The sequence below is a fragment of the Lactuca sativa genome, chromosome 5, assembly GCF_002870075.4.
Source record: "Lactuca sativa cultivar Salinas chromosome 5, Lsat_Salinas_v11, whole genome shotgun sequence".
In the NCBI taxonomy this organism is placed as follows: domain Eukaryota; kingdom Viridiplantae; phylum Streptophyta; class Magnoliopsida; order Asterales; family Asteraceae; genus Lactuca; species Lactuca sativa.
Window position 1 is genome coordinate 239,984,263 of NC_056627.2, and position 22,493 is coordinate 240,006,755.

Genomic DNA, 22,493 nt, shown 5'->3' on the forward strand with positions numbered 1-22,493 from the left:
TAGCTTTTAATCCTTAGGGTGTTTAACAACGCCCCATGTGATTAGCACTCAATTCGTCAAATTCCTTTTATCGTAGCTTCTTCCCATGCAGGATTCAGGTTGATGACGAAAAGCAGATGATACCGTATAAGAGCTAAGAAGAATGGAGAGAATTGAAACTTTCATTACCTTGTGTCGTGTAAACTCTTAAAACGATGCAAATTACATACATAATACATGTACAAAACATTTCAACGAAAGAAAGCTAACTAACAAACAACCAACTTTCCAACAAACAATAACCACCATAAGTATGACAAATATAAACAATTGAAGCTATCATAATTCTTTGCACATAAAGAATATAAACTTATAAATTTTCAAGTTCCGTTTACAACTCGACAAACTTTTATGCAGATGCAACACTAGTGACTATTATTCCACCCCCGAAAAAGAATAAATCATAACATGCCATCTACAACATTCTACATATATATAACTAATTTCACAAATTCAAAGTGTTTTTCTACTGTGTTTTAGATACATAGCTTTACCTCAATACGAAACCATATTGCATATTAAACGGATTTCAGCCCCTTTTTTTTTATCGCTTTTGGAAGACAAACGATTTGATAGCGAAAGCAAAGACAACAGCAAACAAGAAGCAGAAGCCAAACACCATAAAAACCGCAACCCCAAGGAACTCATGTTTGTAACCAAACACAACATTCAGTAACTGTTTTATAGGCATAGATTGCACTCCATCTGATAACTTCACAGGATTATCTAAATCACCATATTGGGATACAACTAACCCATAAAGAGTCCATGCGATTGGGTTCGCCCAGTAATACCATCTCCACCATATCGGAATTCTCTGCAAAATCATAACATATCATGTAATTTATAAAATTAAAATAAATAAATTAATAAATTACCTTATGGGGGATCATGAATCCACTGAAGAGGTTCCAGAACATGTAAAAAGGAGCAGCAATAATGGCAGCGACATTGTGATTAGGTGTCATAGCAGTTGTCATCATTCCATAAAAGGTGAAGTAAAGCATTGTGAGGTACATAAAGTACATGTACCATATGAATTTCCACGTGGACCATTCAAATGCAGCCAGCGAGTAGAATATGGTACTGTAAATTACCGCTTGTGCCAACACGTATGGAAACTCAATCGCACCCTATAAATAAAGTACATATATTTATTTACCACATTATAAAATAAAAAAATAAATGTAAATGCGACTGATCACCTGAGCAAAAGCGAAGGGTAGTGGCGAATACATTCCGGCAGCCCTCTCTCGATATGAAACGAATCTTTCAACAGAAACAACGGGTTGGACAGCGGTGGCGTTGGTGATTCCGATGAAAAGTACAGCTAAATACATGGATCCCATTGCGTTAAAAAGATCTTGTTGGGTCTCCCTAAAAAAAGATAATAAATTAATGATGTTTAAAAAGTAGTGAATTGATAATTAGTTAGTTAGTTTACCTTTTTGAACCAAATTTCCAACAGATTGTTCCGAGCATTAGTGAGATGATGGAGGTGTAGAAAAAGCGAACAGCAGTGTATTGTGGGTTTCGCCAATAAGAAAGGTATTGTTTCCAAAAACAAGTTGCAAATTGATCTGTGTATGATCGCGAGTATTTGCTTGGGAAATGCAATTCTTTTGAATCGTTTCTTGGTTTCTTTAGCCTTTCCACTAAATCTCTGTTGCGTCTGCAAGGGGTAATAAATAATATATTTCTCATCATCATTTTGTTGATTTAGCCACTTAACTATTTCATATAATATTACACTTTTATCAGAAACAAAGTAAAAAAAAAAAGAAAACATACATAAATAATTTGGACTGCCGATAAACTTGAGCAAAGTCTATACCCAAACGAGCTTCTTCTGCTAGTGAAGTAACTTCCAACATCCATGTTGCAGGATTATGTCCAGCTTTAATCTTCCTGACACCTTCAATTGCCTACACATCATATCATATATATATTTAATTACCTACCCCAGTTGAATTAATGAAAAATAAATAAAAATAAAACCAAACCTCAAAATACTCCACAAGTTTGCATGATCTAGGCCCAAGTGGACCCGCATAAATAAGTTGCCCTCCACGCTTCATAAACAAGAGCTGCATTTCAAATTTAACAAATAAGTTTTTTTTTTCCTGCCAGCTAGGCCCACACTAAATCAGGTACACGGTGGCCCACTAGATGACTGACAGTATAGATTTTATTTACGGAAGGAAGTGAAGAACCTCGTCAAATGCTTCGAAAATGTCGATGCTGGGTTGGTGTATGGTGCAGACGATTGTGCGCCCGGTGTTAACAATGTTCCTGACTGTCCTCATGACTATAGCTGCTGACCTGGCATCGAGTCCTGATGTGGGTTCATCCATGAATACTATTGAAGGATTGGCTACTAACTCAACAGCTATAGTCAAACGTTTTCTTTGCTCTGTTGATAACCCATCAACACCAGGGAGACCAACTAAGGCGCCTTTTAAGGGTGTCAGTTCAACAAGTTCCATCACCTCCTCAACAAAAACCTATGAAAGAAGGCACAACAATCCTGTTATGTCTGTAAGGGTTAAATGGTAGGAAATACCAACCTATTTTCTTTAGGGTTTTTATTATATAACTCAACTTCTTTATATTAGATCGTTGTATTTTGGGAAATCCACCCGATTATAGGAATGTTATTTGCTATAAACGGATGGATTTTTCGAAAAAGGAAAAAAAAAACGGAAGTACATTGTTATGTCTTGTATTTGGCTCAATTGATAAAAAAAAAGTATACCTTTTGTGTTTTGATGTCAACATCTGAAGGTAAACGAAGCCAAGCAGAGAAGAGAAGTGATTCTACAACTGTCAAACAAGGTGAATGAATATCGTTTTGTTCACAGTAACCAGATATTCTAGCAAAAGTCTCTTGTGACTTTGGGTAGCCAGAAATATGGATGCTTCCCTCTATTACTCCACCAGTTTTTCTTCCAGCAAGGACATCCATCAGTGTGGTCTTACCGGCCCCACTTACTCCGACCAATGCGGTAAGGACACCTGGCCTAAATGCTCCGGTGACATTCACCAATAACTGCAATCGATCTTCTATAACCCCTTCTTGCTTCAATTCCTATATAAGTAATCACATGATGTTAAATTGTTAAGTCTTTCATATAAAAAAAAAAAAATAAAGTATGAAATTTACAAACCAGAGGGATATCAACGTAGTAATTGATATTGCTGAATGCCATGGAAAGTGGCTGAAAGGGTAGAACCATGCCTCTTTGATTTATATTCTTTCCTGTAAATGATATTTTTACATTTTTTTATTGATCGGATTATATGTACATAATAATTGATTAAGGAAGAGTTTGGATCATGAAGCAATGGGTACCCGTGAAAGAGCCTGAATGCTCCAAAAACTCTCTGAGTTGAATGACAACACTTTCACTATTCTTCTTTCCATCTTTGTCCTTGGGGTCTTCTTCTGAAACAATGGCTTGGCTCCTTCCCAAGGCTATAAGTTTGAAATTTATCAATAAACAAGAAATGTAAAAGAAAAAAAGAAAAGTTATATAGAGAGGAGAGATGGCTTACGATTAAGGTAAGATAGGAAGAAAGTGAAAAGAACATTGAATAAAATTGTGTATCCAAGCAAAGCACCAAGACCAATCCAATACCAATAACTCTGAGGGAATATACTGCGTGCTTTCAACAACTTCTCACCTAATGTCATCATTGATTGGTTATCTCTCTGCATGAACAAAGCTAAGATTGTAAAACAAATTGCTTAAATCAATAGAAAAATACAAGTAGGTTGTTATTGTCTGTAAAAAACATAAAGTATGTTATCTCTTAGAAATGATAGAGTGATAAAAGGTGAAAGAGAGATTATTACTTTAGCCCAAGAGTGGCCAAGAAATTCATTCACAGATGCTGCTTCTTGAGCATACATCAAAGGAGAAATCCAAAAACCCCAAATCCACCAACTCGGTATACTATCTGTTACAAGGTGAGAAGAAAAGAAAAGGTTACAACTTAAAAGAACACAAATTAGCATTAAAATAAAAAAAAGATCCAAATTTACCTCTTGAAATCACATATCCACCAAGAGCCATAACAATCAACATTGCAAAAGATCCAAATGTGTTAGCCACAATCATATTACGCCCCAAGGATCCCATCAAACGGAAAAGACTAATGGACATTTGGTGAAGGAAGAAAAAAAGCAGAAACTGCTTTAAAAACCTGAACATTTATTTATAAGAAATTAAGAATCAGCATGGTTTGACCTTGTGTTGACCATCAAAAAAATTATAAAATGTACCTGACAATATTCGGATCAAGCCCAACCACATAGTATGTAACCACCACCCAGATACCAGACTCTATGAGTGAAGTTGGGATACTCAAAATCCAAGAAGGAAGTGTATAAACCCAACAAGGGTAAAAGTGTAAATCCCTATGCTTGTAGATCACCGGAAGCTTGGCTACTAACATTGACACTTCTGTGAACCCATTGAAGAGAAGAATCACCATAGAAAAATAAAGTTCTCCAAGATATAAACCTCCATCATCAACCGTTCTATGATGCAAAGTTGTCCGGAAGAAAACACTCATTGTGGTGATTGCAACAAATATAAGCTGCAAAAACAGTAGATCATGTTTTCATTGAACTTAAGAATTCAATAATAAAATTTCTGTTTGATAAAATTTGAGAGTTGTATTACCTGAACGAATTTAAACACGTAGATGAATGAATTTTTTTGCATGAGTAACAACTGCCAATTAAAACTTGTCTTGAGAAGTTCGCTTCTTTTGACACCATAACGAGAAGTCGACAAGGCTGCTGGATGATTGTATTTCTTATCAAATGGAACAGAGAGTTCTTCAACTAAATTCTTTCCCACTCGATATGAACGAAAAGCTTCTGCAAACTTTTTAACAGGTATGTAGCTATAAGATCGATCAGGAGCAGACCAATATTGTTCTTGATCTTTTTCAGAAACAACCTGTGTCATATAGAATTCAATGAAATAGAATTACTGATAATTCGTTCACTTCATAACTTTTGAGATTATTTGGCAAAAATAAAGTAGTTATCCACCGGAAAGAGAAAAAGCAGAATAGGTTTTCATGCCTATAAAAAAAGTCCAAAGCTTTGGTTTCAAAGTACCACAAGTTCCCCAATCAAATACACTTCAAGTATATGGTTCTTTTCTATAGTGTAGAAAAGTGAGTTAAATCTTTGGAGAGTGTGGATGTAATCAGGGGGTTAGATTGAGAGATTAGTCTATGTGATTGTAACAAATTATCATATAGTGATTTTTTTTCTCTCTAGTTTTGGAGTTATCCACGTATATTCTTGTGTTCAAGTTTCTTTATTATTTTTCGTTGGGAATCTCTGAGAACATGATCTCACCACATAACAATGTAACAACTTACTTCTTGAAGGAAGTCTGCAACATTCTTCCTTTGTGGGCATTGAAATCCCATAAACGAAAAGAAATCAAGAGCAGTATTCCGTGGGCCTTGGTAAACTATATGGCCCTCACATATGAGGATAATATCGTCAAATAAATTATAAGTCTCTGGAGCAGGTTGAAGAAGAGAAATCAATGTGGTCCCATCAAGTGCACGAGTTGAATGTCTGAGATACTTGATTATTTGGTATGTGGTTGAACTATCAAGACCATTTGATATTTCATCCATCAGAAGAACTCTAGAGGGACCCGCCAATAATTCGCCTGTTGTTAGTCGTTTCTTTTGTCCCCCAGAGATCCCTCTCAGCATTTCATCTCCAACCAATGTGTCCGCACATGTATCCAATCCTAGAATCTTTTTCAAATTAAATTTATTAGTTAACACAATATGTTTCAAGAAAACAATCAATCACGATAGAATAAATACCAAATACCTTTAAAATGTACTCCACAACAAGACTTGTTTCATGTCCACCTAAAGCCAATGCCTAGAAAACGAAAAAAAAAAAAAAAAAAAAAAATCATTAGTTAAACCACAATGAATCCAAATAATGAAAGCCTGATACCTTCATGAATATATCAAGATCTTCATCAGGTCTTATTCCAGCAATCTTTTCTCTTCTTGTAAGTTCCATTAGCATATCTACCATTAAAACCTATCATTCAGCTTTTTTGTACTCAAAGAAACATATATATAAAAAAAATACAAAATAAAAGAACTTACCATATTTAAATCCAACACCTTGACAACGTGCAGATAAGTCAAGTGTTTCCCTAACTGTCATCTCTGCAACATGCCAATCTTGTTGACTGACATAAGCTGATGTTCTTTGAGGAACAAACTCCTTTAAACCATGCCCATTGTAGGTGATTTTTCCTGACATCTTTGACATAATCAATGTGTAAAGACAGGGATTCAGTAAAAAATATATAGAATCATAAAAGCATAACAAACTTTTTTTTTCTTCAGAAAACAGCATTGTTTTAAAAAAGGATTAAAGTCATAAATGGATAAACAACTATACTTTAATTCACAAAACACCATTTTTTTTTCTTAAAAGTACTATCAGAAGGTAAGCAACCGGAACCATTTTATTGGTTTTTAATGGTATTTTGTGAACCAAAACAAATAGTGTGTTATCATTTATGACATTAAACTTTAAAAAATTTAAAAATTAAATGTCCATAGCAATTAACATACCTTCAAATGATGTCCAAGGCGTCCAGCCAAGGCTAACATGAGAGTTGTCTTTCCAGAGCTTGGAGGACCAAGAAGAAGGGTCATTCTGTAATTATAACATCATCCATCATTAATTGTATTAATTGTTTTTTTTTTACTAGAATAATATATATATATATATATATATATATATATATACATATATATATATATATATATATATATATATATATATATATATATATATATATATATATATATATATATAGTTTTGTCTTGATGTTGCACCTTGAAGGTCTAATTATTCCGCTGACATCATCCAAAATTGTAAGTTTTCTTCGTTTCCCTTTGTATATCTTCAATTGCCTTAAGAATGCCTGTTTGAGATTTTGAGAAGGGTAACCATAAGTCCATAACCAATAAGCATTTTCAAGTGCTTTTTTTTATTGACGAAGATATAAGTTTAAAAAATGATTTTTTTTTTTTCTGTAAGTAACATACCTCGGTCATGTTAACAATGAAATTTGTAATTGTTGGTAATGCTCTACTACCAACATGAACATAGGTTTCTACATTCAAGTTCTGAAATCTGATTTCAATCTTTGGAAATTCCAAATCTACCCTGCAATTTGAGTAAAAGAAAACTTTAAAAAGCGTACAACTGAATGGGTTTTGGAATCTATCTTGAAATTAAACGGAAAATTCAGAAAAATAATTTGATTTGTATATAACAATGACCACATCATTTGGACTTATTCCCATTTATTATTAGTATTTTTTTTTTTGTAATATCATAATTAGTGTTGATTCTGAATATTACGAAAGCTATGATGGGAAACCTATGATAAAGACACTTTTCTAATTTACTACAATAAACCTCTCGATTCAAAAATGATTGTTAACATTAACACCAACCTAATCTTGATTTTAAAGAACCGATATATAAAATTAACAGCCGAACAATGACCTAGAAAAAATAAATTATTGCACCTACAACTCTTTATTTCTCTTCAAAACCAGAATTTTAGCCTTTGTTTTAATTTTATAAAAAGCATCGATTTCCTTTAGCTACACAAATTAATATTTTAAAAAATAAATAAATAAATTTTCATGTATGCTTTAAATTTTTTTGGAAGATAATTATAGTTTCGATTGAAAATAATCGGCTTGATAGATTGTAAAAAGTTTAGCGGTTCCGTGTTCAAACTTTTCGCTTCATCGGCACCGAGCTAAAAGCAGTAAGCAAAGCCACAAAAAGACGAGAAAAACGTCAAAAAGTAGAAGAAATTTTTAAATTATAATTTAAAAAAAAGGAAAATTCATATTACGCATCAAATCGCCGCCGCATTCGATCGAAGAACCGCTTCCAGTCGTCATCGGCGGAATTCAACAACCGATCTAACACCACCTTCAGCTCCTCCACTTCAAGCTTATTAACTTCAACTTCCTTCGAATCTCCAACGATATTCTTAAATATACCCTTCCGAACTCGATTATAAGTTGGCAATCTCTCGATAGCCGCCCATCGTAACGCCTCCTCGTCGTCTCCGTCTTCCCGGAATGACGACGATCTCGCTGATAAATTCTCCGCCGAATTCCACATTGTTTACAACACGGCTCTAAATTCAAGCGAAAAGAAAAACCCTAGATTTGAGGGTAAACCTGATCAAGTAGATAAGGTCACAAAGAAAATTAGCTTGTAATGGTACTCTACAATGTATATAGATGATACATTTACATTTGGACTGGTGGTTGAGCTCAGCATTAATGGCGGGCTTTCTGCCTTTCTCTCTCTCTAACTTTTTTAAGCAAAACGTTATTTGTACACTAAAATATTGGACCCTTGCCCTTTCTTGGCCAGCATACATATTAGTTGTTTCTTTATTTTTTAGAGGTTATATACTATTTTAGGACTAAAATACTTTTAAATCAGCGGTATAATATCAAGTATTGTTTTTTTTTTTTTAGGTTAAAGGGTTTAATTTTATGACATAGTGGAATTTAAAGAGTAGTTTATGAATATACTATTAGATTTGTAGTTAAAAAAAAAAAAAAAAAAAAAAAAAAAACCTATTTTAGATGGATTTGTATATTTTTAGTAAATTATTTTTTATATAATATATACAAATATATTTGTTTTGGATTATATTTCATCTAAATCGTAATGTAATTTTTATATTTTTTTTATCTTTTATAGTGATTTATTTTTTATTATTTTTTAAAATTAAAATATATCATAGTTTAATGATCAAACATATCATTATATTATAGTTTTCGAATATATTATATTTACCGTTCCAAAGAAAAAATATACTATTTTAGAGGGATTTGTACATTTTTAGTAAATTATTTTCTATATAATATATATAAATATATTTGTTGTGGATTATATTTCATCTAAACGTAATGTAATTTTTATTCTTTTTTATCTTTTATTGTGATTTGTTTTTTATTATTTTCTAAAATTAAAATATATCATAGTTTAATAATCAAACATATCATAATTACTTTTCCGTCACAACTAGGTGAGGATGGTCAAACTGGTTCAAAAAATCGGTTTTAGACTGATGGGATTGGCAATAGCGCCGGGGGAATTACACTTTCCCATGGTAGGTTGGGGCTTTGGATTCAACACGGTTAAAAAACTTGTGATTCCTCTCCAACGGTTCTAATTTTAAAAAAAAAAAATTGTTTTTTCTATTATAAATACTATTATCTACCAATTTAAAACCATATCTTTTTTTCTTTCAATTCCATTTCATTCTCCTATACTTTTTTTTTTCAATTTCATTCCATTTTACTCTATTTTTCTTTACATTTCAATTCAAAATTTGAAAATATATGTCATTTCTAGATTAGTTGTATCTACATAATGGTTTGAAAATCGAAGAAGTAGTGTTAGCTCAAGCATGCATTGACACTTTCGATAATAGGCATCTGAATCAACATAGGTCGTCATATTTTTGACGGTCAATTCTAGATCATTTTAAACAACAGCTTGAGGATTCAGATCGTTCAACCAATCAATCTTTTTCAAAGTGGAAAGATATGCAGAGAAAGTGAAAGAGTTTAAGTTTTACCCACAAGATGAATCTCCGTCTGTGAGCCCGAAGTTTCCGACAAAGAAGTTTTAAACGCAACAAAAAAATAAATATCACGAACACCATAAAATAAAAGAGTTTTTGCACAAGACGGTGGGAAATATTGTAAAAACCGTCATTCTTTTTTAGAAATTAAGTATTTCTTTTAGTTTCCGTTTGTCGCTCCTTTTATTGTAGTGTGGTTTTATTTAATATTATTGTAATCTGATTTTTAATTAAATGTTGTTTAATATTTTTTTGGTTTTAAATTAGTATATGTTTGTTTTAAAGATTAAAAATTTATAAAAATGTTATGGTGTATTTATTTTTGTATTTTCTGTTTTAATTTAATTAAAAATAATGATGTTGTAAGCTGATTGGAAAAAAATTTAATGTTTTGTGAGTTGGAAATGAATCTAAAGATGGAAGAAATATAAGAAACAAATATTTATATATAACTGATGTGTAATGAATTGAATAGTTTTCATTAGTACCACCCTTATGCATATTTTTGTTATAATACAAACAAATTTAGGGACTATTTGGAATTTGGAAATATCACCTTGTATTTTATAAAAATAAATTAATGACATGTTAGTATATTCTTAATATTGAAAAAAAAAAAAAAAAAAAAAAAAAAAAAAAAAAAAACTCCTAATTAGATATTAGCCAAGTAGGTTAGCGTCAACTTATTTTTTTACAAACTTTTATTATTTACTTTTCAAAAATACACAAATTAAAGATAAAAAAAAAAATCATTTGAAAATACGAGTTTTAAAAAAAATTAAACAAAAGCGCTAATAAGAAAACTACTTCAAACAATTTTTTAAAGTTTTTAAATTTTTAATTTTATATAACTTTTTACATCTTCAAAAAAGTTACAATTATATTTATCAAAAAATTTACACTATAATTATAATTTTCAAATGTCAATTACTATCTATTTGATTAACGTATCGTTATTATGATTTTTAGTTGATATTGTATTTTTTTTTAGGAAGCATGTTAATTTGTGTCTAATTTACAAAAATAATATTTTATAGAAATTATTGATAGTTTTTATATATTTTTTATTATATTATATTATATTATAGGGATAATATAAAAAATATCACATGATTTTGGTAGATATATCGGATTACAAATAATATATTTATATTTTTTTTTTCATCTATACAAAACACTTTATATAAAGTCTCTCTACCACTAAAATCTAAAATGTCTAATATTATCAAGATTTCAACTAACGATACATTGGTATGCCATTATATCATATTTATTTAGATTTTTCTATGTTTATTTAATATTTTAAGATTTAAGTAAAAATCGAAACTCTTTCTCAAAATTTCATAACAAGCTTTTTCTATCCGCAAGGCTTAGTCCGAAAAACGAAATTTGAAATCAACTTTTTTTTTTTTCGAAAAAAAAAAGATATTTTTGATGTGAGATAAAATTAATGTGAAACGAATTGGATTTTAATCTGAGATGCCTCATTACCCCATTACATACATGAACGTTTTTCTAAATGACACAAAATTAGTTATAATAAGATAACTTTTTATTTCTAACAATCATTTTTGTAAGGCCAAATTTTATGAAAGTGATTGTAGTTTGAATTCTTAATCATGTATTCTTGAAAAGTAAATAATTTTGCACCGGCTTTTTTTTATTCATATTCTGTTGCCTCTTTTATATTGAATAATTTTAAAAGCAAATATGACCTCTTTCATATCCTGTTGCCTCTTTTAACGAATCAAGTTTATTGTTCACTCTCTCATTACATGTTATACTATTATTCTAAAAACAAGTATGACTTCTCGGCCTTTAAAATTGAATTGTGATATATCCATAAATAATTCTTGTTAAAAAGAAACACAATAGGAAACAATTCAGTACAAAACAAAGTTAATATATTAAGAAGGTTAAAAATTGAGTCATTTTTTATATTTTTCAATGACCGCCCTATTTTAAAGCTAAAAAGCATGACTTCTAGACCTGCAAATTATGGGGTGTGATCATGGTTGTAGAACGCGCTATTCGGTATATGTTTGACCGATTGTCGAGTAGCGAGTACTCAGAAAATACTCGGATTCGGTAATTCATGTAGAAATATTTTTAGGGAAATTATATATGTCAAAACCAAAAGTTGATTAAAATATAGCAAAATTAAATACATTTGAATACACAAAAAATGAAAAACACACAATGGTCTCGCTTTGTGAATAATTACTGATAATTTAAGATATATATGTAGTAATAATCGCATGTGTGTATTGAATAATAAATCCTTAAATATGTTATACAGTAGGTGTGAGACTCATGTGTTACATGAGTTTATTTAAAAGAAAAATTAAATATATAATTCTAAACATTTGAAAATTTTGAATTTATTAGAAAACTAAAAAAAAATATTGAATTATCAAAATTAAAGTGTTTTTTTTTTCCTTTTAAATTTAAACAAATAAATAAAAGAAACTAATAAGACTTTATATTAGTAATTTTGAAATTACAAGAAAATCCATTAATGGAATTGATATGCATTTATTATTATTTATTACATTTAAATACTATGTGAGATTTACAAAACCATAAAATGATATGTGGAAAAAAAATAAAAATAATAAGAAAATGTCATGTGGCATAATGCATTAGAAAATGATAAATAGCAAAATCATTCTTATTTATTAAGGAATATATTAATCACTGCGTTGGCCGAGTTTTATAACATTGTTCACTTCAGTAAGGGGTCGATCAGAAAGTACTAGGATTCTATAACTCGCATCGGTAAGGGGTCGAGTAGGGAGTACCCGGTCGATTATTCGGCCAACTCGACGAGTTTTACAACACTTAATGTCATATGTTCATTGAAAGCCATGTTACAAAGAGCACAATGTAAACAAAAGCTCCAACTCAAACGGACTTGGACTTGGTATCACAGAATTATGAAGATTCAAAGTTAGGAAAAAAAAACAAGATTTTTGTAGTCTACATTTTTGCAATTCATTGCAATTTTTGGAATCCAAAATTTCCAAAATGTCATCTTTTTAGCACAAATAAAATTGTAGGCCATCCAGGTGGCCTGCGAAAATGATGATTATTTTGGACATTTTTTTGTTTTTTAATTATTTTCTAAAAAAACTTTAAATGGATTAGCTATTATAATAATTTCCTCTAAATTACTACCTCCATCTCATATTTATTAGTCAGTTTTAACTTTTGAAGTCTTTATTCCTCAACTTTAACATTAGATATTTTTGTTTTTGATATATAATACTTAATGAAAAATATATGAATGAATTATGTTTTACATATTTTTTTCATTGTTATAACTTTATCAAATAATATATAATACAAATAAAAATATTTAAGATCAAAACTAAAGACTAAAAACTTTAAAAGTAAAAAATAGACAATAAAAATGAGACATGGAGAATAATAACTACCATAAGTATATCTCAAAAATACACAATAACTTATACCCAATGGAATAAATGTAATATTTATGTTGGGAAAATGATGCAATTGTTTAATTTAGTTTAAATATAAACATTCATGATAAGCGGTCGAAATTAAATTGTATCTTTTCATGATATTTTTATTTATAAAATTGATTTTGTTAGGGTGTATAATTCTCCTTGGATGTTGTTAACACGTTGTCGCGAGCATATTAAGCAAATAACATATCACTACTGGTTGTACTACTAATATAGGACAGGGAAGCATGGTCGAATCCTTAGGGACACAGTCAAACGGTCAATATCTTTTTGCATTAGGCACATTCTAGTCAATAAAACAAAAATTATATAAGGGGTTTTGACTTAAATTAAAAATAAAAATTGCAATGAAAATAAACTAAATGAAAATCAATAATATAAACGATTTGAGTTATGTTGCGACTTTCCTAATCATACACTAAGTTCAGATCTAGTTATTTAGAATGCGTTCTATCTAAGCTACTACTGAGAAAAACTAACAAGAACTAGTATAATCTCTTTTACCTAATTAGTTAACCAAAACAATCTCTTTGAATTAACCCTAACTTTTTACTGTTTAATCAAAATATCTCTTAATTAAATCAGAAAAGCAGCTTTATGATCTGTGAATGGTTTATTGATGATAATCGAAAGTTGTTAGAACGAGAGTCGAAAGTTATGAGGATATGGAGTCGAATTTCAAACTTGATAATCAAGAGTGAAGTCTCCAATCGACTTTAATTGAATCGAATGGTCAATGTCGAATGAATGGAATCAAAAATGCATTTGGTAGTTAAAAGCATATGCAACCGAAAGTGTTTTGAGGTCCATAGTCCAAAGCCAAATTGCTTGGAGTCGAAAGTGAATCGAGAGTTTGGAGTCTCGGTTTTTTTTTTTGGTGTTGGTAGTTTCGATTGATTTTGTTGGACTCTTTCACTTTTGGAACGAATTGGGAAGAAGAAGATAGAAATTTTCGTTTATGGTCCCTATACTATCTGTGAAACTTACAGTTTCTACCCAGTTTTGAATCAGGGGTATATTTCTATGAAGTGGGAAGATATTTTGAATATGGTCCCTGAAGTTTATGTGAAAAATGCACTTTATACCCGCTTTCCCAGATGGTAAAGTTTTGCATCTGGAATGAATTTGAAGCTGAATTTTTGCAATTGGTCCCTGAAGTACTTGCAAAAATCATTGTTTGTACCCAATTTTCGAAATTCTTGCAACTCTCACCCAAAAGTCAAAATTTTCACAACTTTTGAATATTTTCCCTTGCCTTTTCGTGATTGATTTTGGTTAAAGAGTTTTCACGGTTTATGAACAATGTGTGTTTATTTTCAAGTCCAGGATGTCAAAGATATGATGTATCTTTTGGCTTTCTCCGATTGAAAACTTTCATTTTTGTCACACATCAAAGGGGAGTTTCGTATGGTTTATTCCTCAGGCGTTTTTCATGCCTTTTTGGCATTTTATAATCATATGTTTATTATAAAAATGGGGAGAAAATTGACATGGGTATTCGAAGCTTTTTAGATATTCTTTTTCAAAGCGGATTTGAAGACCAATGTTACTTCGAAAGGGAGTTGTTCTTGATAGCTTGGTTGTTGTTTAGATATTGAAGTCGGGACATCCAATCCTAACTTTGAGGGGGAGAATGTTAGTGTGCAAAGTTCTCATTGGATGTGATGTATGCTTACCCTCTTATATTGTGTAACGGGTTGAGCTTTTCCAACAAATAGGAAATGAGTAGCTCCTATTTATGTAAGAACCCATACGAGAGATTAGTCTAGTGAGAGAAATATTGCATGGCCCACTTTGTAATACTTTCTAGACTAATGAGAGCTTAAACCGTTTTATTTACTTATTGTGTTCTTGATATTGTTTGATTCACATAATCATTACTATTCCGCATTCGTCATCATAATCTGGTTATTACATATTTATCCATATAAGTACAATAGATTTGTACTTATAGTACAAGTTAGTAAAACATATATTTTATGTGGATGATTTGATTTTTTAAGTAGAAATATCACCTCTCATCAGGAAAACATCATAAGTCAACTTAGGGTGTGTTTACGTCTAAAATATCAAATTTGCATGTTTGATATTCTTTTTAAAATGGTGGACTTGGTCCATGAAACTTTGTTGATTCGGTCCCCTATGCAACATTGAAGGATCGATACAAACTTGGGCAAATATCGGTTATTCCCATTATGCCCTAATCATCACTCCACAGTGTAACACCTGGAATCTAGAAGATCAATTGTGGAATAAATCCCCTTTTCTAAGGAAAACTCGTTGAGTTGATAGTGGGTAACTCGACGTGTTGGAGTCTTTTAGGACACGAGTTTTTATGGACCAACTCGGCGATTTGGTGAAGGAAACTTGACAAGTTGGACGTTGTTTGAGAAACCATAATTTTAGGGTTTTGCACCCTATTTAAACACCTTAAGTCCCATGTGTTGGCCTCATTCCCAGATTATATAGCCCTTAACCCTAATCTCGAAACCCTAGAGCATCCTTGAGTGTTGTGAGCTCATTGTAGATGTGTTTTGGTGTATTTGAAGCTCATTGAAGGAAAAGAAGCTTTGTACAATGTGGTGGTTCAAGTAGGAGCTTTCAGATCTTGATTCTCTACTCCATTTCGAGCACATTTCAGGTGTAAAGTTCTAACCTTGCTTAAGATTTGCTTAGATCTCTTCTTGGGTTATGATTGTATGCTTTTAGCCATGGATGGGTGGTTGTTGGGGAAGTAGAATTCCCACATGATTATTCTTTCAGATCTAAGGTCTATATGAGGTCTTTTGGGATAAAGGTCCTAACTTTATGGGCTTAAGGGCTTCATGCATCCATTAAGTCTGGGCTTTTGAGCTCTTATACTCATGTTTAAGCATAAATATGGAAAATTTACATGGCCATCTAGCTTTATGGGGTCAGATCTGCATTTTGGGTATTGTCTTTGATGATTAAGTGCTTAATGGTTAATCCCTCACTCTTTTAAGTCTAGGGATAGGGTTTGGACCCCTTTAGGTGGATCCTAGGGGTAACATTGGAAACTTTACCCTTCTTGATATCATATTGGTCGAGATATGCATTGTGGAGTCCCTGGAGTCGATAATGTGGACTTAATGTAGTAAGATGTGGGTTTCTAGAAAACTCGGCAAGTTTATGGATAAACTCGGTGAGTTGGCTCGGCTTTTCCTAACTTTACGAATTGTTAGATGAACTCGACAAGTTGAAGGATAAACTCGGTGAGTTGGGTCAACTCAGGCTGTTGACTTTGACTTTCGACATTAGCCTTTGACCAAGATATTTTAAGGGGGTATTTGAGGTAATCAGTTTTGTAATCAAGAAATTATGGGCTTAGGTAAGACCCATATGGGATTGGGCCCAATTTGGAAATTTGAGCCATTAGTGGGCCTTTGTGGATCTTTTTGGTTTTGGGCTTTAGTTTTGGTTCATGTTAGGGTCAGGGGAAAAATGGTCATTTTACCCCAAGTATGGTTGGTGGGCCTTGGAGTGGATTCCAATTGCTAATTGGGTGTCATTTTGATCTAATATTTCGGAGGTGTTGTTCGGGCAGCAACTAAGGATTTCTTTCAGTGTGCTTCTGCATTTGAGGTGAGTCTCCTCACCGTTCTATGGGTCGAAGGCACCATTGCGACCCGTTTGGTTTGTGTATATTAGGAAGACCAAGGGGTGGCCCTAGGCAATCTATATGCGAGAATAGAGTCTGAAATATGGCTGTAAATTGATTAGTAATGGTAGAATTGTATGTTAGTTGTCTTTGTGATGCTTGCATGGAAGACCAGGAGGTGGCTCCTGGCACTTGTATGTAATACCTAGGGTTATGTCCCTGGGCCTGGCAAGGAAGACCACGAGGCGGCTCGTGGCATAATGGCAAGACTATGGTTGGCACATAGCACTCCTATTGATTATGTTTATGTGTGATATGTATGGTTCATGATTATGTATGTTATGTAAGGCTCGTTTGATATGTATGGTATGTGGTATTTGGGTAACTCACTAAGATTTGTGCTTACAGTTTGTGGTTATTGTTCCAGGTACTTCCATTTTGAAAGGAAATGGTCCGACTTGATCGTAGCGCATACACCCGTGTTTTCCGCAATGTGTGATCTTTGGGAATGAACGCTGATAATTGTCTTATTTGAAATATTTTTAAATGTTTGGATAAAGTTACAATGGTGTTTTGATTATAATAAAAATGAAATCTTACCCTTTGATTTTCGGGATGTTTAAAGTTGGTATCAAATCCTTGGTTTGAGGGATTTGGACATACTCTCTGGTGTGTTTGAACTTAAATTGAGGGTTTGGTGAAAAAATTTATCAAATAAACATTTAATTAAATATGAATTTCTAATCAAAGAAAGGGGTGTAATGCGTGCAATTAGTCGAGCTGAAGTAAGTGGTTCCCAAAATACCAATACACATTTATTATGATATCTTTTATGATTATGAGAATTCCATGCTAGATTAGGGCTAAGGATCTGCTTAGTATTACATGATAGAGGAGATGCCTTTTATGTGTATGATTGTATGAGCTTTAGAATTGCATGCTAGTATGGATTCCTGATGAGTGAGTAGAATGGCTTAATTAGTGTATGCTGGTTAGATTTTCCGTTGCTTGAATGCTTCTTGCTTTGTGCTTTGTGGGGCTCTTAGCAATGTAAGTTAGCTACTAAGTGAATATGCTAAGTCATGTGTGGCACAAGTTGGATAATCTCATATTGATGGGCTTGACCCTATTGCACAACTCTCGTTTGAGTCCAACCATTCTAGGATTGAGTCTTTTACTCGAAGTATTATCTAATCTCTATTGCATGTGACTATATTCATGAGGTATCTAGTTGACATTAATGGGAATCCTTTAGCAGCTGAGGGCAGGGTGAGGTCACGAACTTAGGAAAGCCTAGAATATGCTTCAGTATGTTAGTGATGTGGTTTAGTGAGTTTTGGCGCGTTGGTTTAAGGAAGTGACTTAGAGGATTCAGGAGGATTGCTGAGGAAAGTATGGATAGGTGTGGAAAGTAGTATTAGGCCCATACTACTGAAAGCACAGGATCATAATCGAATCGGTGAGAGTCTTGGAGAATTTAAGAAGCTTATGAGAGGAAGATTCATGGGTATGTTTTGATTGTGGGCTGGTATGGTAGATGGAGAGCTAGACCATGGGTTGAGACCATGGCCGTATGGAAGTGTTGTAAGACTACGGGGTAGCCGAAGCATTCATAAGGTTGGTAGGTTGATGTGGGAATGTTTTAAGACTACGCGGTAGCCATAACATACATAATGATGATAGGCTATCAGGGAAGTGTTGTAAGTCTGTGATGGGATCGTAACATTCAACAGAATGAGGTAGGCCATTATGGGAGTGGGAGTGGAACTGAGGAATGATCAGTGCACGCCTGGGTCAGGGGGATCGTATTGTTAGAATATTACTCTTAGTTGGTATGAGGATCGTTGGAACCGAGGCTAGGTCACACATGTATAACACTCGATTGGGTGAGACCCGTGGGCGAGACTCGTATGGTTATGATAGTACGGGTGAGACCTGGTGGGGATTGGATGGGAAAAGGCATTGGATTATGTTTAGAGTGGGACAACTTTATGGTTAATGATTGGTATTCCTATGATGTATAGGTTAGGGTAGACTTTATCAGTTAAACTCTCAATGGGGGCTTAGTGGTGGGACCATGGGTGAGGTTGTCAGTCTCAAAAGTGGATTGGGGATGTCATATATCAATTTAGTGGAAGGTCTTCGTGGAATCAGAAAAAAAAATCAGACAAAATGCAAGGGTAAATCTTTGGATATCAGGATATGAGTTAAGTACCGGGTTGGCATTTGGTCGAGACTCGTGTTGGGAGTCACCATTATATTTGAGGAATAGGTCTTTTCATCAACAAGTTATGGTTAAGAAATTTGCCTGCCAAGGGTATCAGTTGGATGGTTTAGGATCAAAAGGATTATTCTCAATTCAGATTGCAGTAGGAGGTTCTCGTGAGTGTTTTCGGAATGGTTCTACCTAGGTGGAGGTCAGGCAAGTTATGGGGCTTCAAAATTATAGTAGTAAGGTGATGGTTAGTCAGTTAAAGGATCAGTGATTTGGTCATCATTATGAGATTTTTTTCGGAATGGTTGGTTTCCTGGAGGGTGGCAAGGAGTGATTTTGAGGACGAAATCTAATTTAAATCGGGGAGAGCTGTAACACCATGTTTTGAATCATTTCCTAATTCAGGACCTTGACCCAAACATCAATTATCATAAGGATTTAGGCCCTTTGTGTGGGGTTAATGTAGATTGGGTGATTCGGGAGTTAGGTTTGCATTTTAGATCCTAAGGGTATAACCGTAAAATGTCAGTTTGGGCCTTTTATGAATTTTGGATTTAAGTTCAGAAAGCTTTAAGGCAAGGGGGAGTTGATAAAATCATAGAGTTTCTCGTCACCTTTCCGGGGATATAAATATTGTCTAAATCGGACTTAGAATGAAGAAGTTATGGCCTTCAAAAGTTTGGATGTATTAGGGATAAGCCTGGTACGCTGGGCGTACTAGGCAGATGGATCGTGGATGCCCTCTTTAGTATGTTGGGATACTCCAGTTAGGTGTAAACCCTAATTTAGGGTCTTGGACCCTGTTTAATGGCCTTAACTCAACTCCAAACCCTTTTACCTTCATCCTCCATCCCATTAAACCCTAGATACGAAACGCTAGCCTTCATTGGTTTGATTCTTGAGTTCTTGGGGTAATTTCGTGTGTTTTGGTGCTCATTTAAGAAGAAGGAGCTTCTTAAAGGAGTGCTGAATTGCTTGAATCTTGTGGATCCATACTTTGTGAATCTTCATCTATCTTCTAGATGTATAAAGCTTCAATCTTTATGGCTCTTTAGTGTAGATCTAGTTAGGGCTTTTTTTTATGATTTTATGGTTCTTTAAGTCGTGTTTGAGAGTATGAGCTACTCCAGAAGCTAGGAATGGTTGATCTTGGCATTTTTGAGGTCCCTTGTTCATAAAAATTCAATCTTGATGAGTCATCTTGGCTCATGCATGAGTTAGAGTTACTCTTATGGTTCTTTTTGAGTTCTGGACCCCATTAAGCATGAAAGAGTGTAAAGTTTCCAAATTTACGTGTTAAGACACCATTTAGGATCATATCTGAGAGTTTGGCTTAGTGGCTTAACCGATTAAGTGCTTAATGGAAGGGTTGGTTGGCTTTCGTATTTTTGGGTCATATTTGGACTCTTAGGGTTTAGGCCTTGTTGGGCCAATAGTTTTTTTTGACCTTGGGGCATTATTAGGATATGGGCCTTCTTGGATTTAGGACCATAATGGGTTTTGGGACTCATGTAGGAATTTGGGCCATATTAGGCTTTTGGAGCCATTTGGGTTAGGCTTTGGTTGTTGGGTCAAGTAAGGAAAGGGTAGAATGGTCTTTTACCTTGGGAGTTGGACAAATGAACTAGATTCCTGGTTATGGTTTATGGCCTAATTATTAATTGGGGTTTTATTCGATTGATTAGCGCAAGGATTATCCGGATTAGTAGTCTGAGCGTCTATTTGATTTTCAGCCGGTTGAGGTGAGTTTCCTTCACTGTATTCATGGGTCAAAGGCACCAATTCCGACCCACTTGTTTATACTTATTGTATGATGATTGTCTTCGTGACAATTATCCATTATGATTGTATTTGCTTGATGTTTCTCTGACTCTTTTGTTATGATATTATGTGGTGATGGTGGGGGTGAAATAGATCCGATATCGGTTGAAAGTGACTGAAGGGGTTGAAAAATACCCAATATCGATTGAAAGAAACCAAACGGGTTGAAATATACCCAATACCGGTTGAAAGAGACTGAAGGGGTTGAAATATACCCAACACCAGTTGAAAGAGACTAAAGGGGTTAAAATATACCCAGTACCGGTTGAAAGAGATCGAAGGGGTTGCGAGCACCCATATATGATTGAATTTTATGTTTGTATTGTATGGGGTATTTTGGGGATCTCACTAAGCTTCGTGCTTATGGTTTTCAATTTATATTTCAGGTACTTCCAGATCGAAAGGGAAGAGCTTTGATTGATCGCATCGCACACACCATATTGTTCCGCATTTTATTTGACTCTGATGTATTTTACTTATTATTGACATACTCTAATTTCACTATGGTTTTATGAAAACATTTTCGATGATGGTTTTATTATTATTAAAATGTAATTTTTGGTCTTAAACGTTGGGACGTTACAGATTCCTATAAGAATAAGATTGAGTATTGTTAGAGAAAATAGAGGAAAGGTTCCATGAGTGGAAAAAGGTAAGTGGGTTCTTTAAAGAACTTAGATGTAGTTATTGAAGGATTAAGAGTAAGGAATCCTTGATGGATTCAAGAGAAGAAGAATGTTTAAGGATCCACAAGGGATCATAAAAGATGAGAGTAACTTTGGATGAGTGTACCTGGTAATGTTAATGGGATGTTTTTTCCCTTAGAAGATATATGAGATTACAGTATGAGATTGTACCACTCAGTATAGATAGGAATAAAATGCTAAGGCATTTTAGTTAAGAGTGGAGAGATGAAGATTAAGCAGGGAATGAGACATCCACGCTAAGAGTAAGATATGTGTGAAGATTAAAGTAAGCTTATGAGAAGATCTTGCATAGAGTATGAGAAGAATAGACAAAGTATGAGATGAGATAAGAGTACAGTTCAAGAAAAGAGATGTAGAAAGAAGGGTGTGAGAAAGATAAAGAAATAGCAAATAAAGTATGCATAGAGTATGGGATGAGCCTAAGAAGAGGCTAAGAAAGAGTAAGAAATGAGAAGAAAAGAGTAGAGAAGAATAGTAGAGTATAGAAAGAGTAGAGAAATATAATATGAAAAAGATTGAGAATAGAGTAGCGTATGAGAAATTATGACAAAAGGTAGAGTATATAAAGATGAGAAACGGATAGAATAGATAGATGAATGAGAAAGAATAGTCGTGTAAGCTATGAGAAGAAGATATTAGACTGTAGAGTATAAGAAAAAAACTAAAGAAGAAAGATAAAGTATTAAAAGATGTGAATATTAGAAGACGTGTAGATAAACATGAAACCATAATAAAATATAACTTCTGATGTAGTAGATATTTTCATGATTTGCAGGTTCAGGTAGCAGTCGAGGTATGTGAGAAGATATAAGCACAAAGAGTTATAATAGTAGAATAATTTTATTTATTTTTTTCCATTGTTTCTGAAATTTATATGTAAGATTTTATTGTAAACTC

The 22,493-nt window shown here is 33.2% G+C and overlaps 1 protein-coding gene across 1 annotated transcript; it reads right to left on the minus strand.

The window, feature by feature from the left end:
- Positions 1–316: 316 nt before the first annotated feature.
- Positions 317–8,469, minus strand: LOC111897909 (ABC transporter G family member 32). Its single transcript, XM_023893862.3, has 23 exons — positions 7,989–8,469; positions 7,162–7,282; positions 6,949–7,037; positions 6,682–6,766; positions 6,205–6,364; positions 6,047–6,123; positions 5,915–5,968; positions 5,443–5,835; positions 4,728–5,009; positions 4,325–4,641; positions 4,085–4,245; positions 3,896–3,999; positions 3,595–3,751; positions 3,392–3,514; positions 3,207–3,298; positions 2,795–3,127; positions 2,253–2,543; positions 2,043–2,126; positions 1,831–1,964; positions 1,484–1,711; positions 1,245–1,416; positions 918–1,172; positions 317–856 (listed from the first exon to the last, which is right to left on the minus strand). Exons 1-23 carry the CDS (start codon positions 8,261–8,263, stop codon positions 584–586), a joined length of 4,260 nt encoding a protein of 1,419 aa, XP_023749630.1. The 5' UTR covers positions 8,264–8,469; the 3' UTR covers positions 317–583.
- Between the last annotated feature and the right edge of the window lie 14,024 nt (positions 8,470–22,493).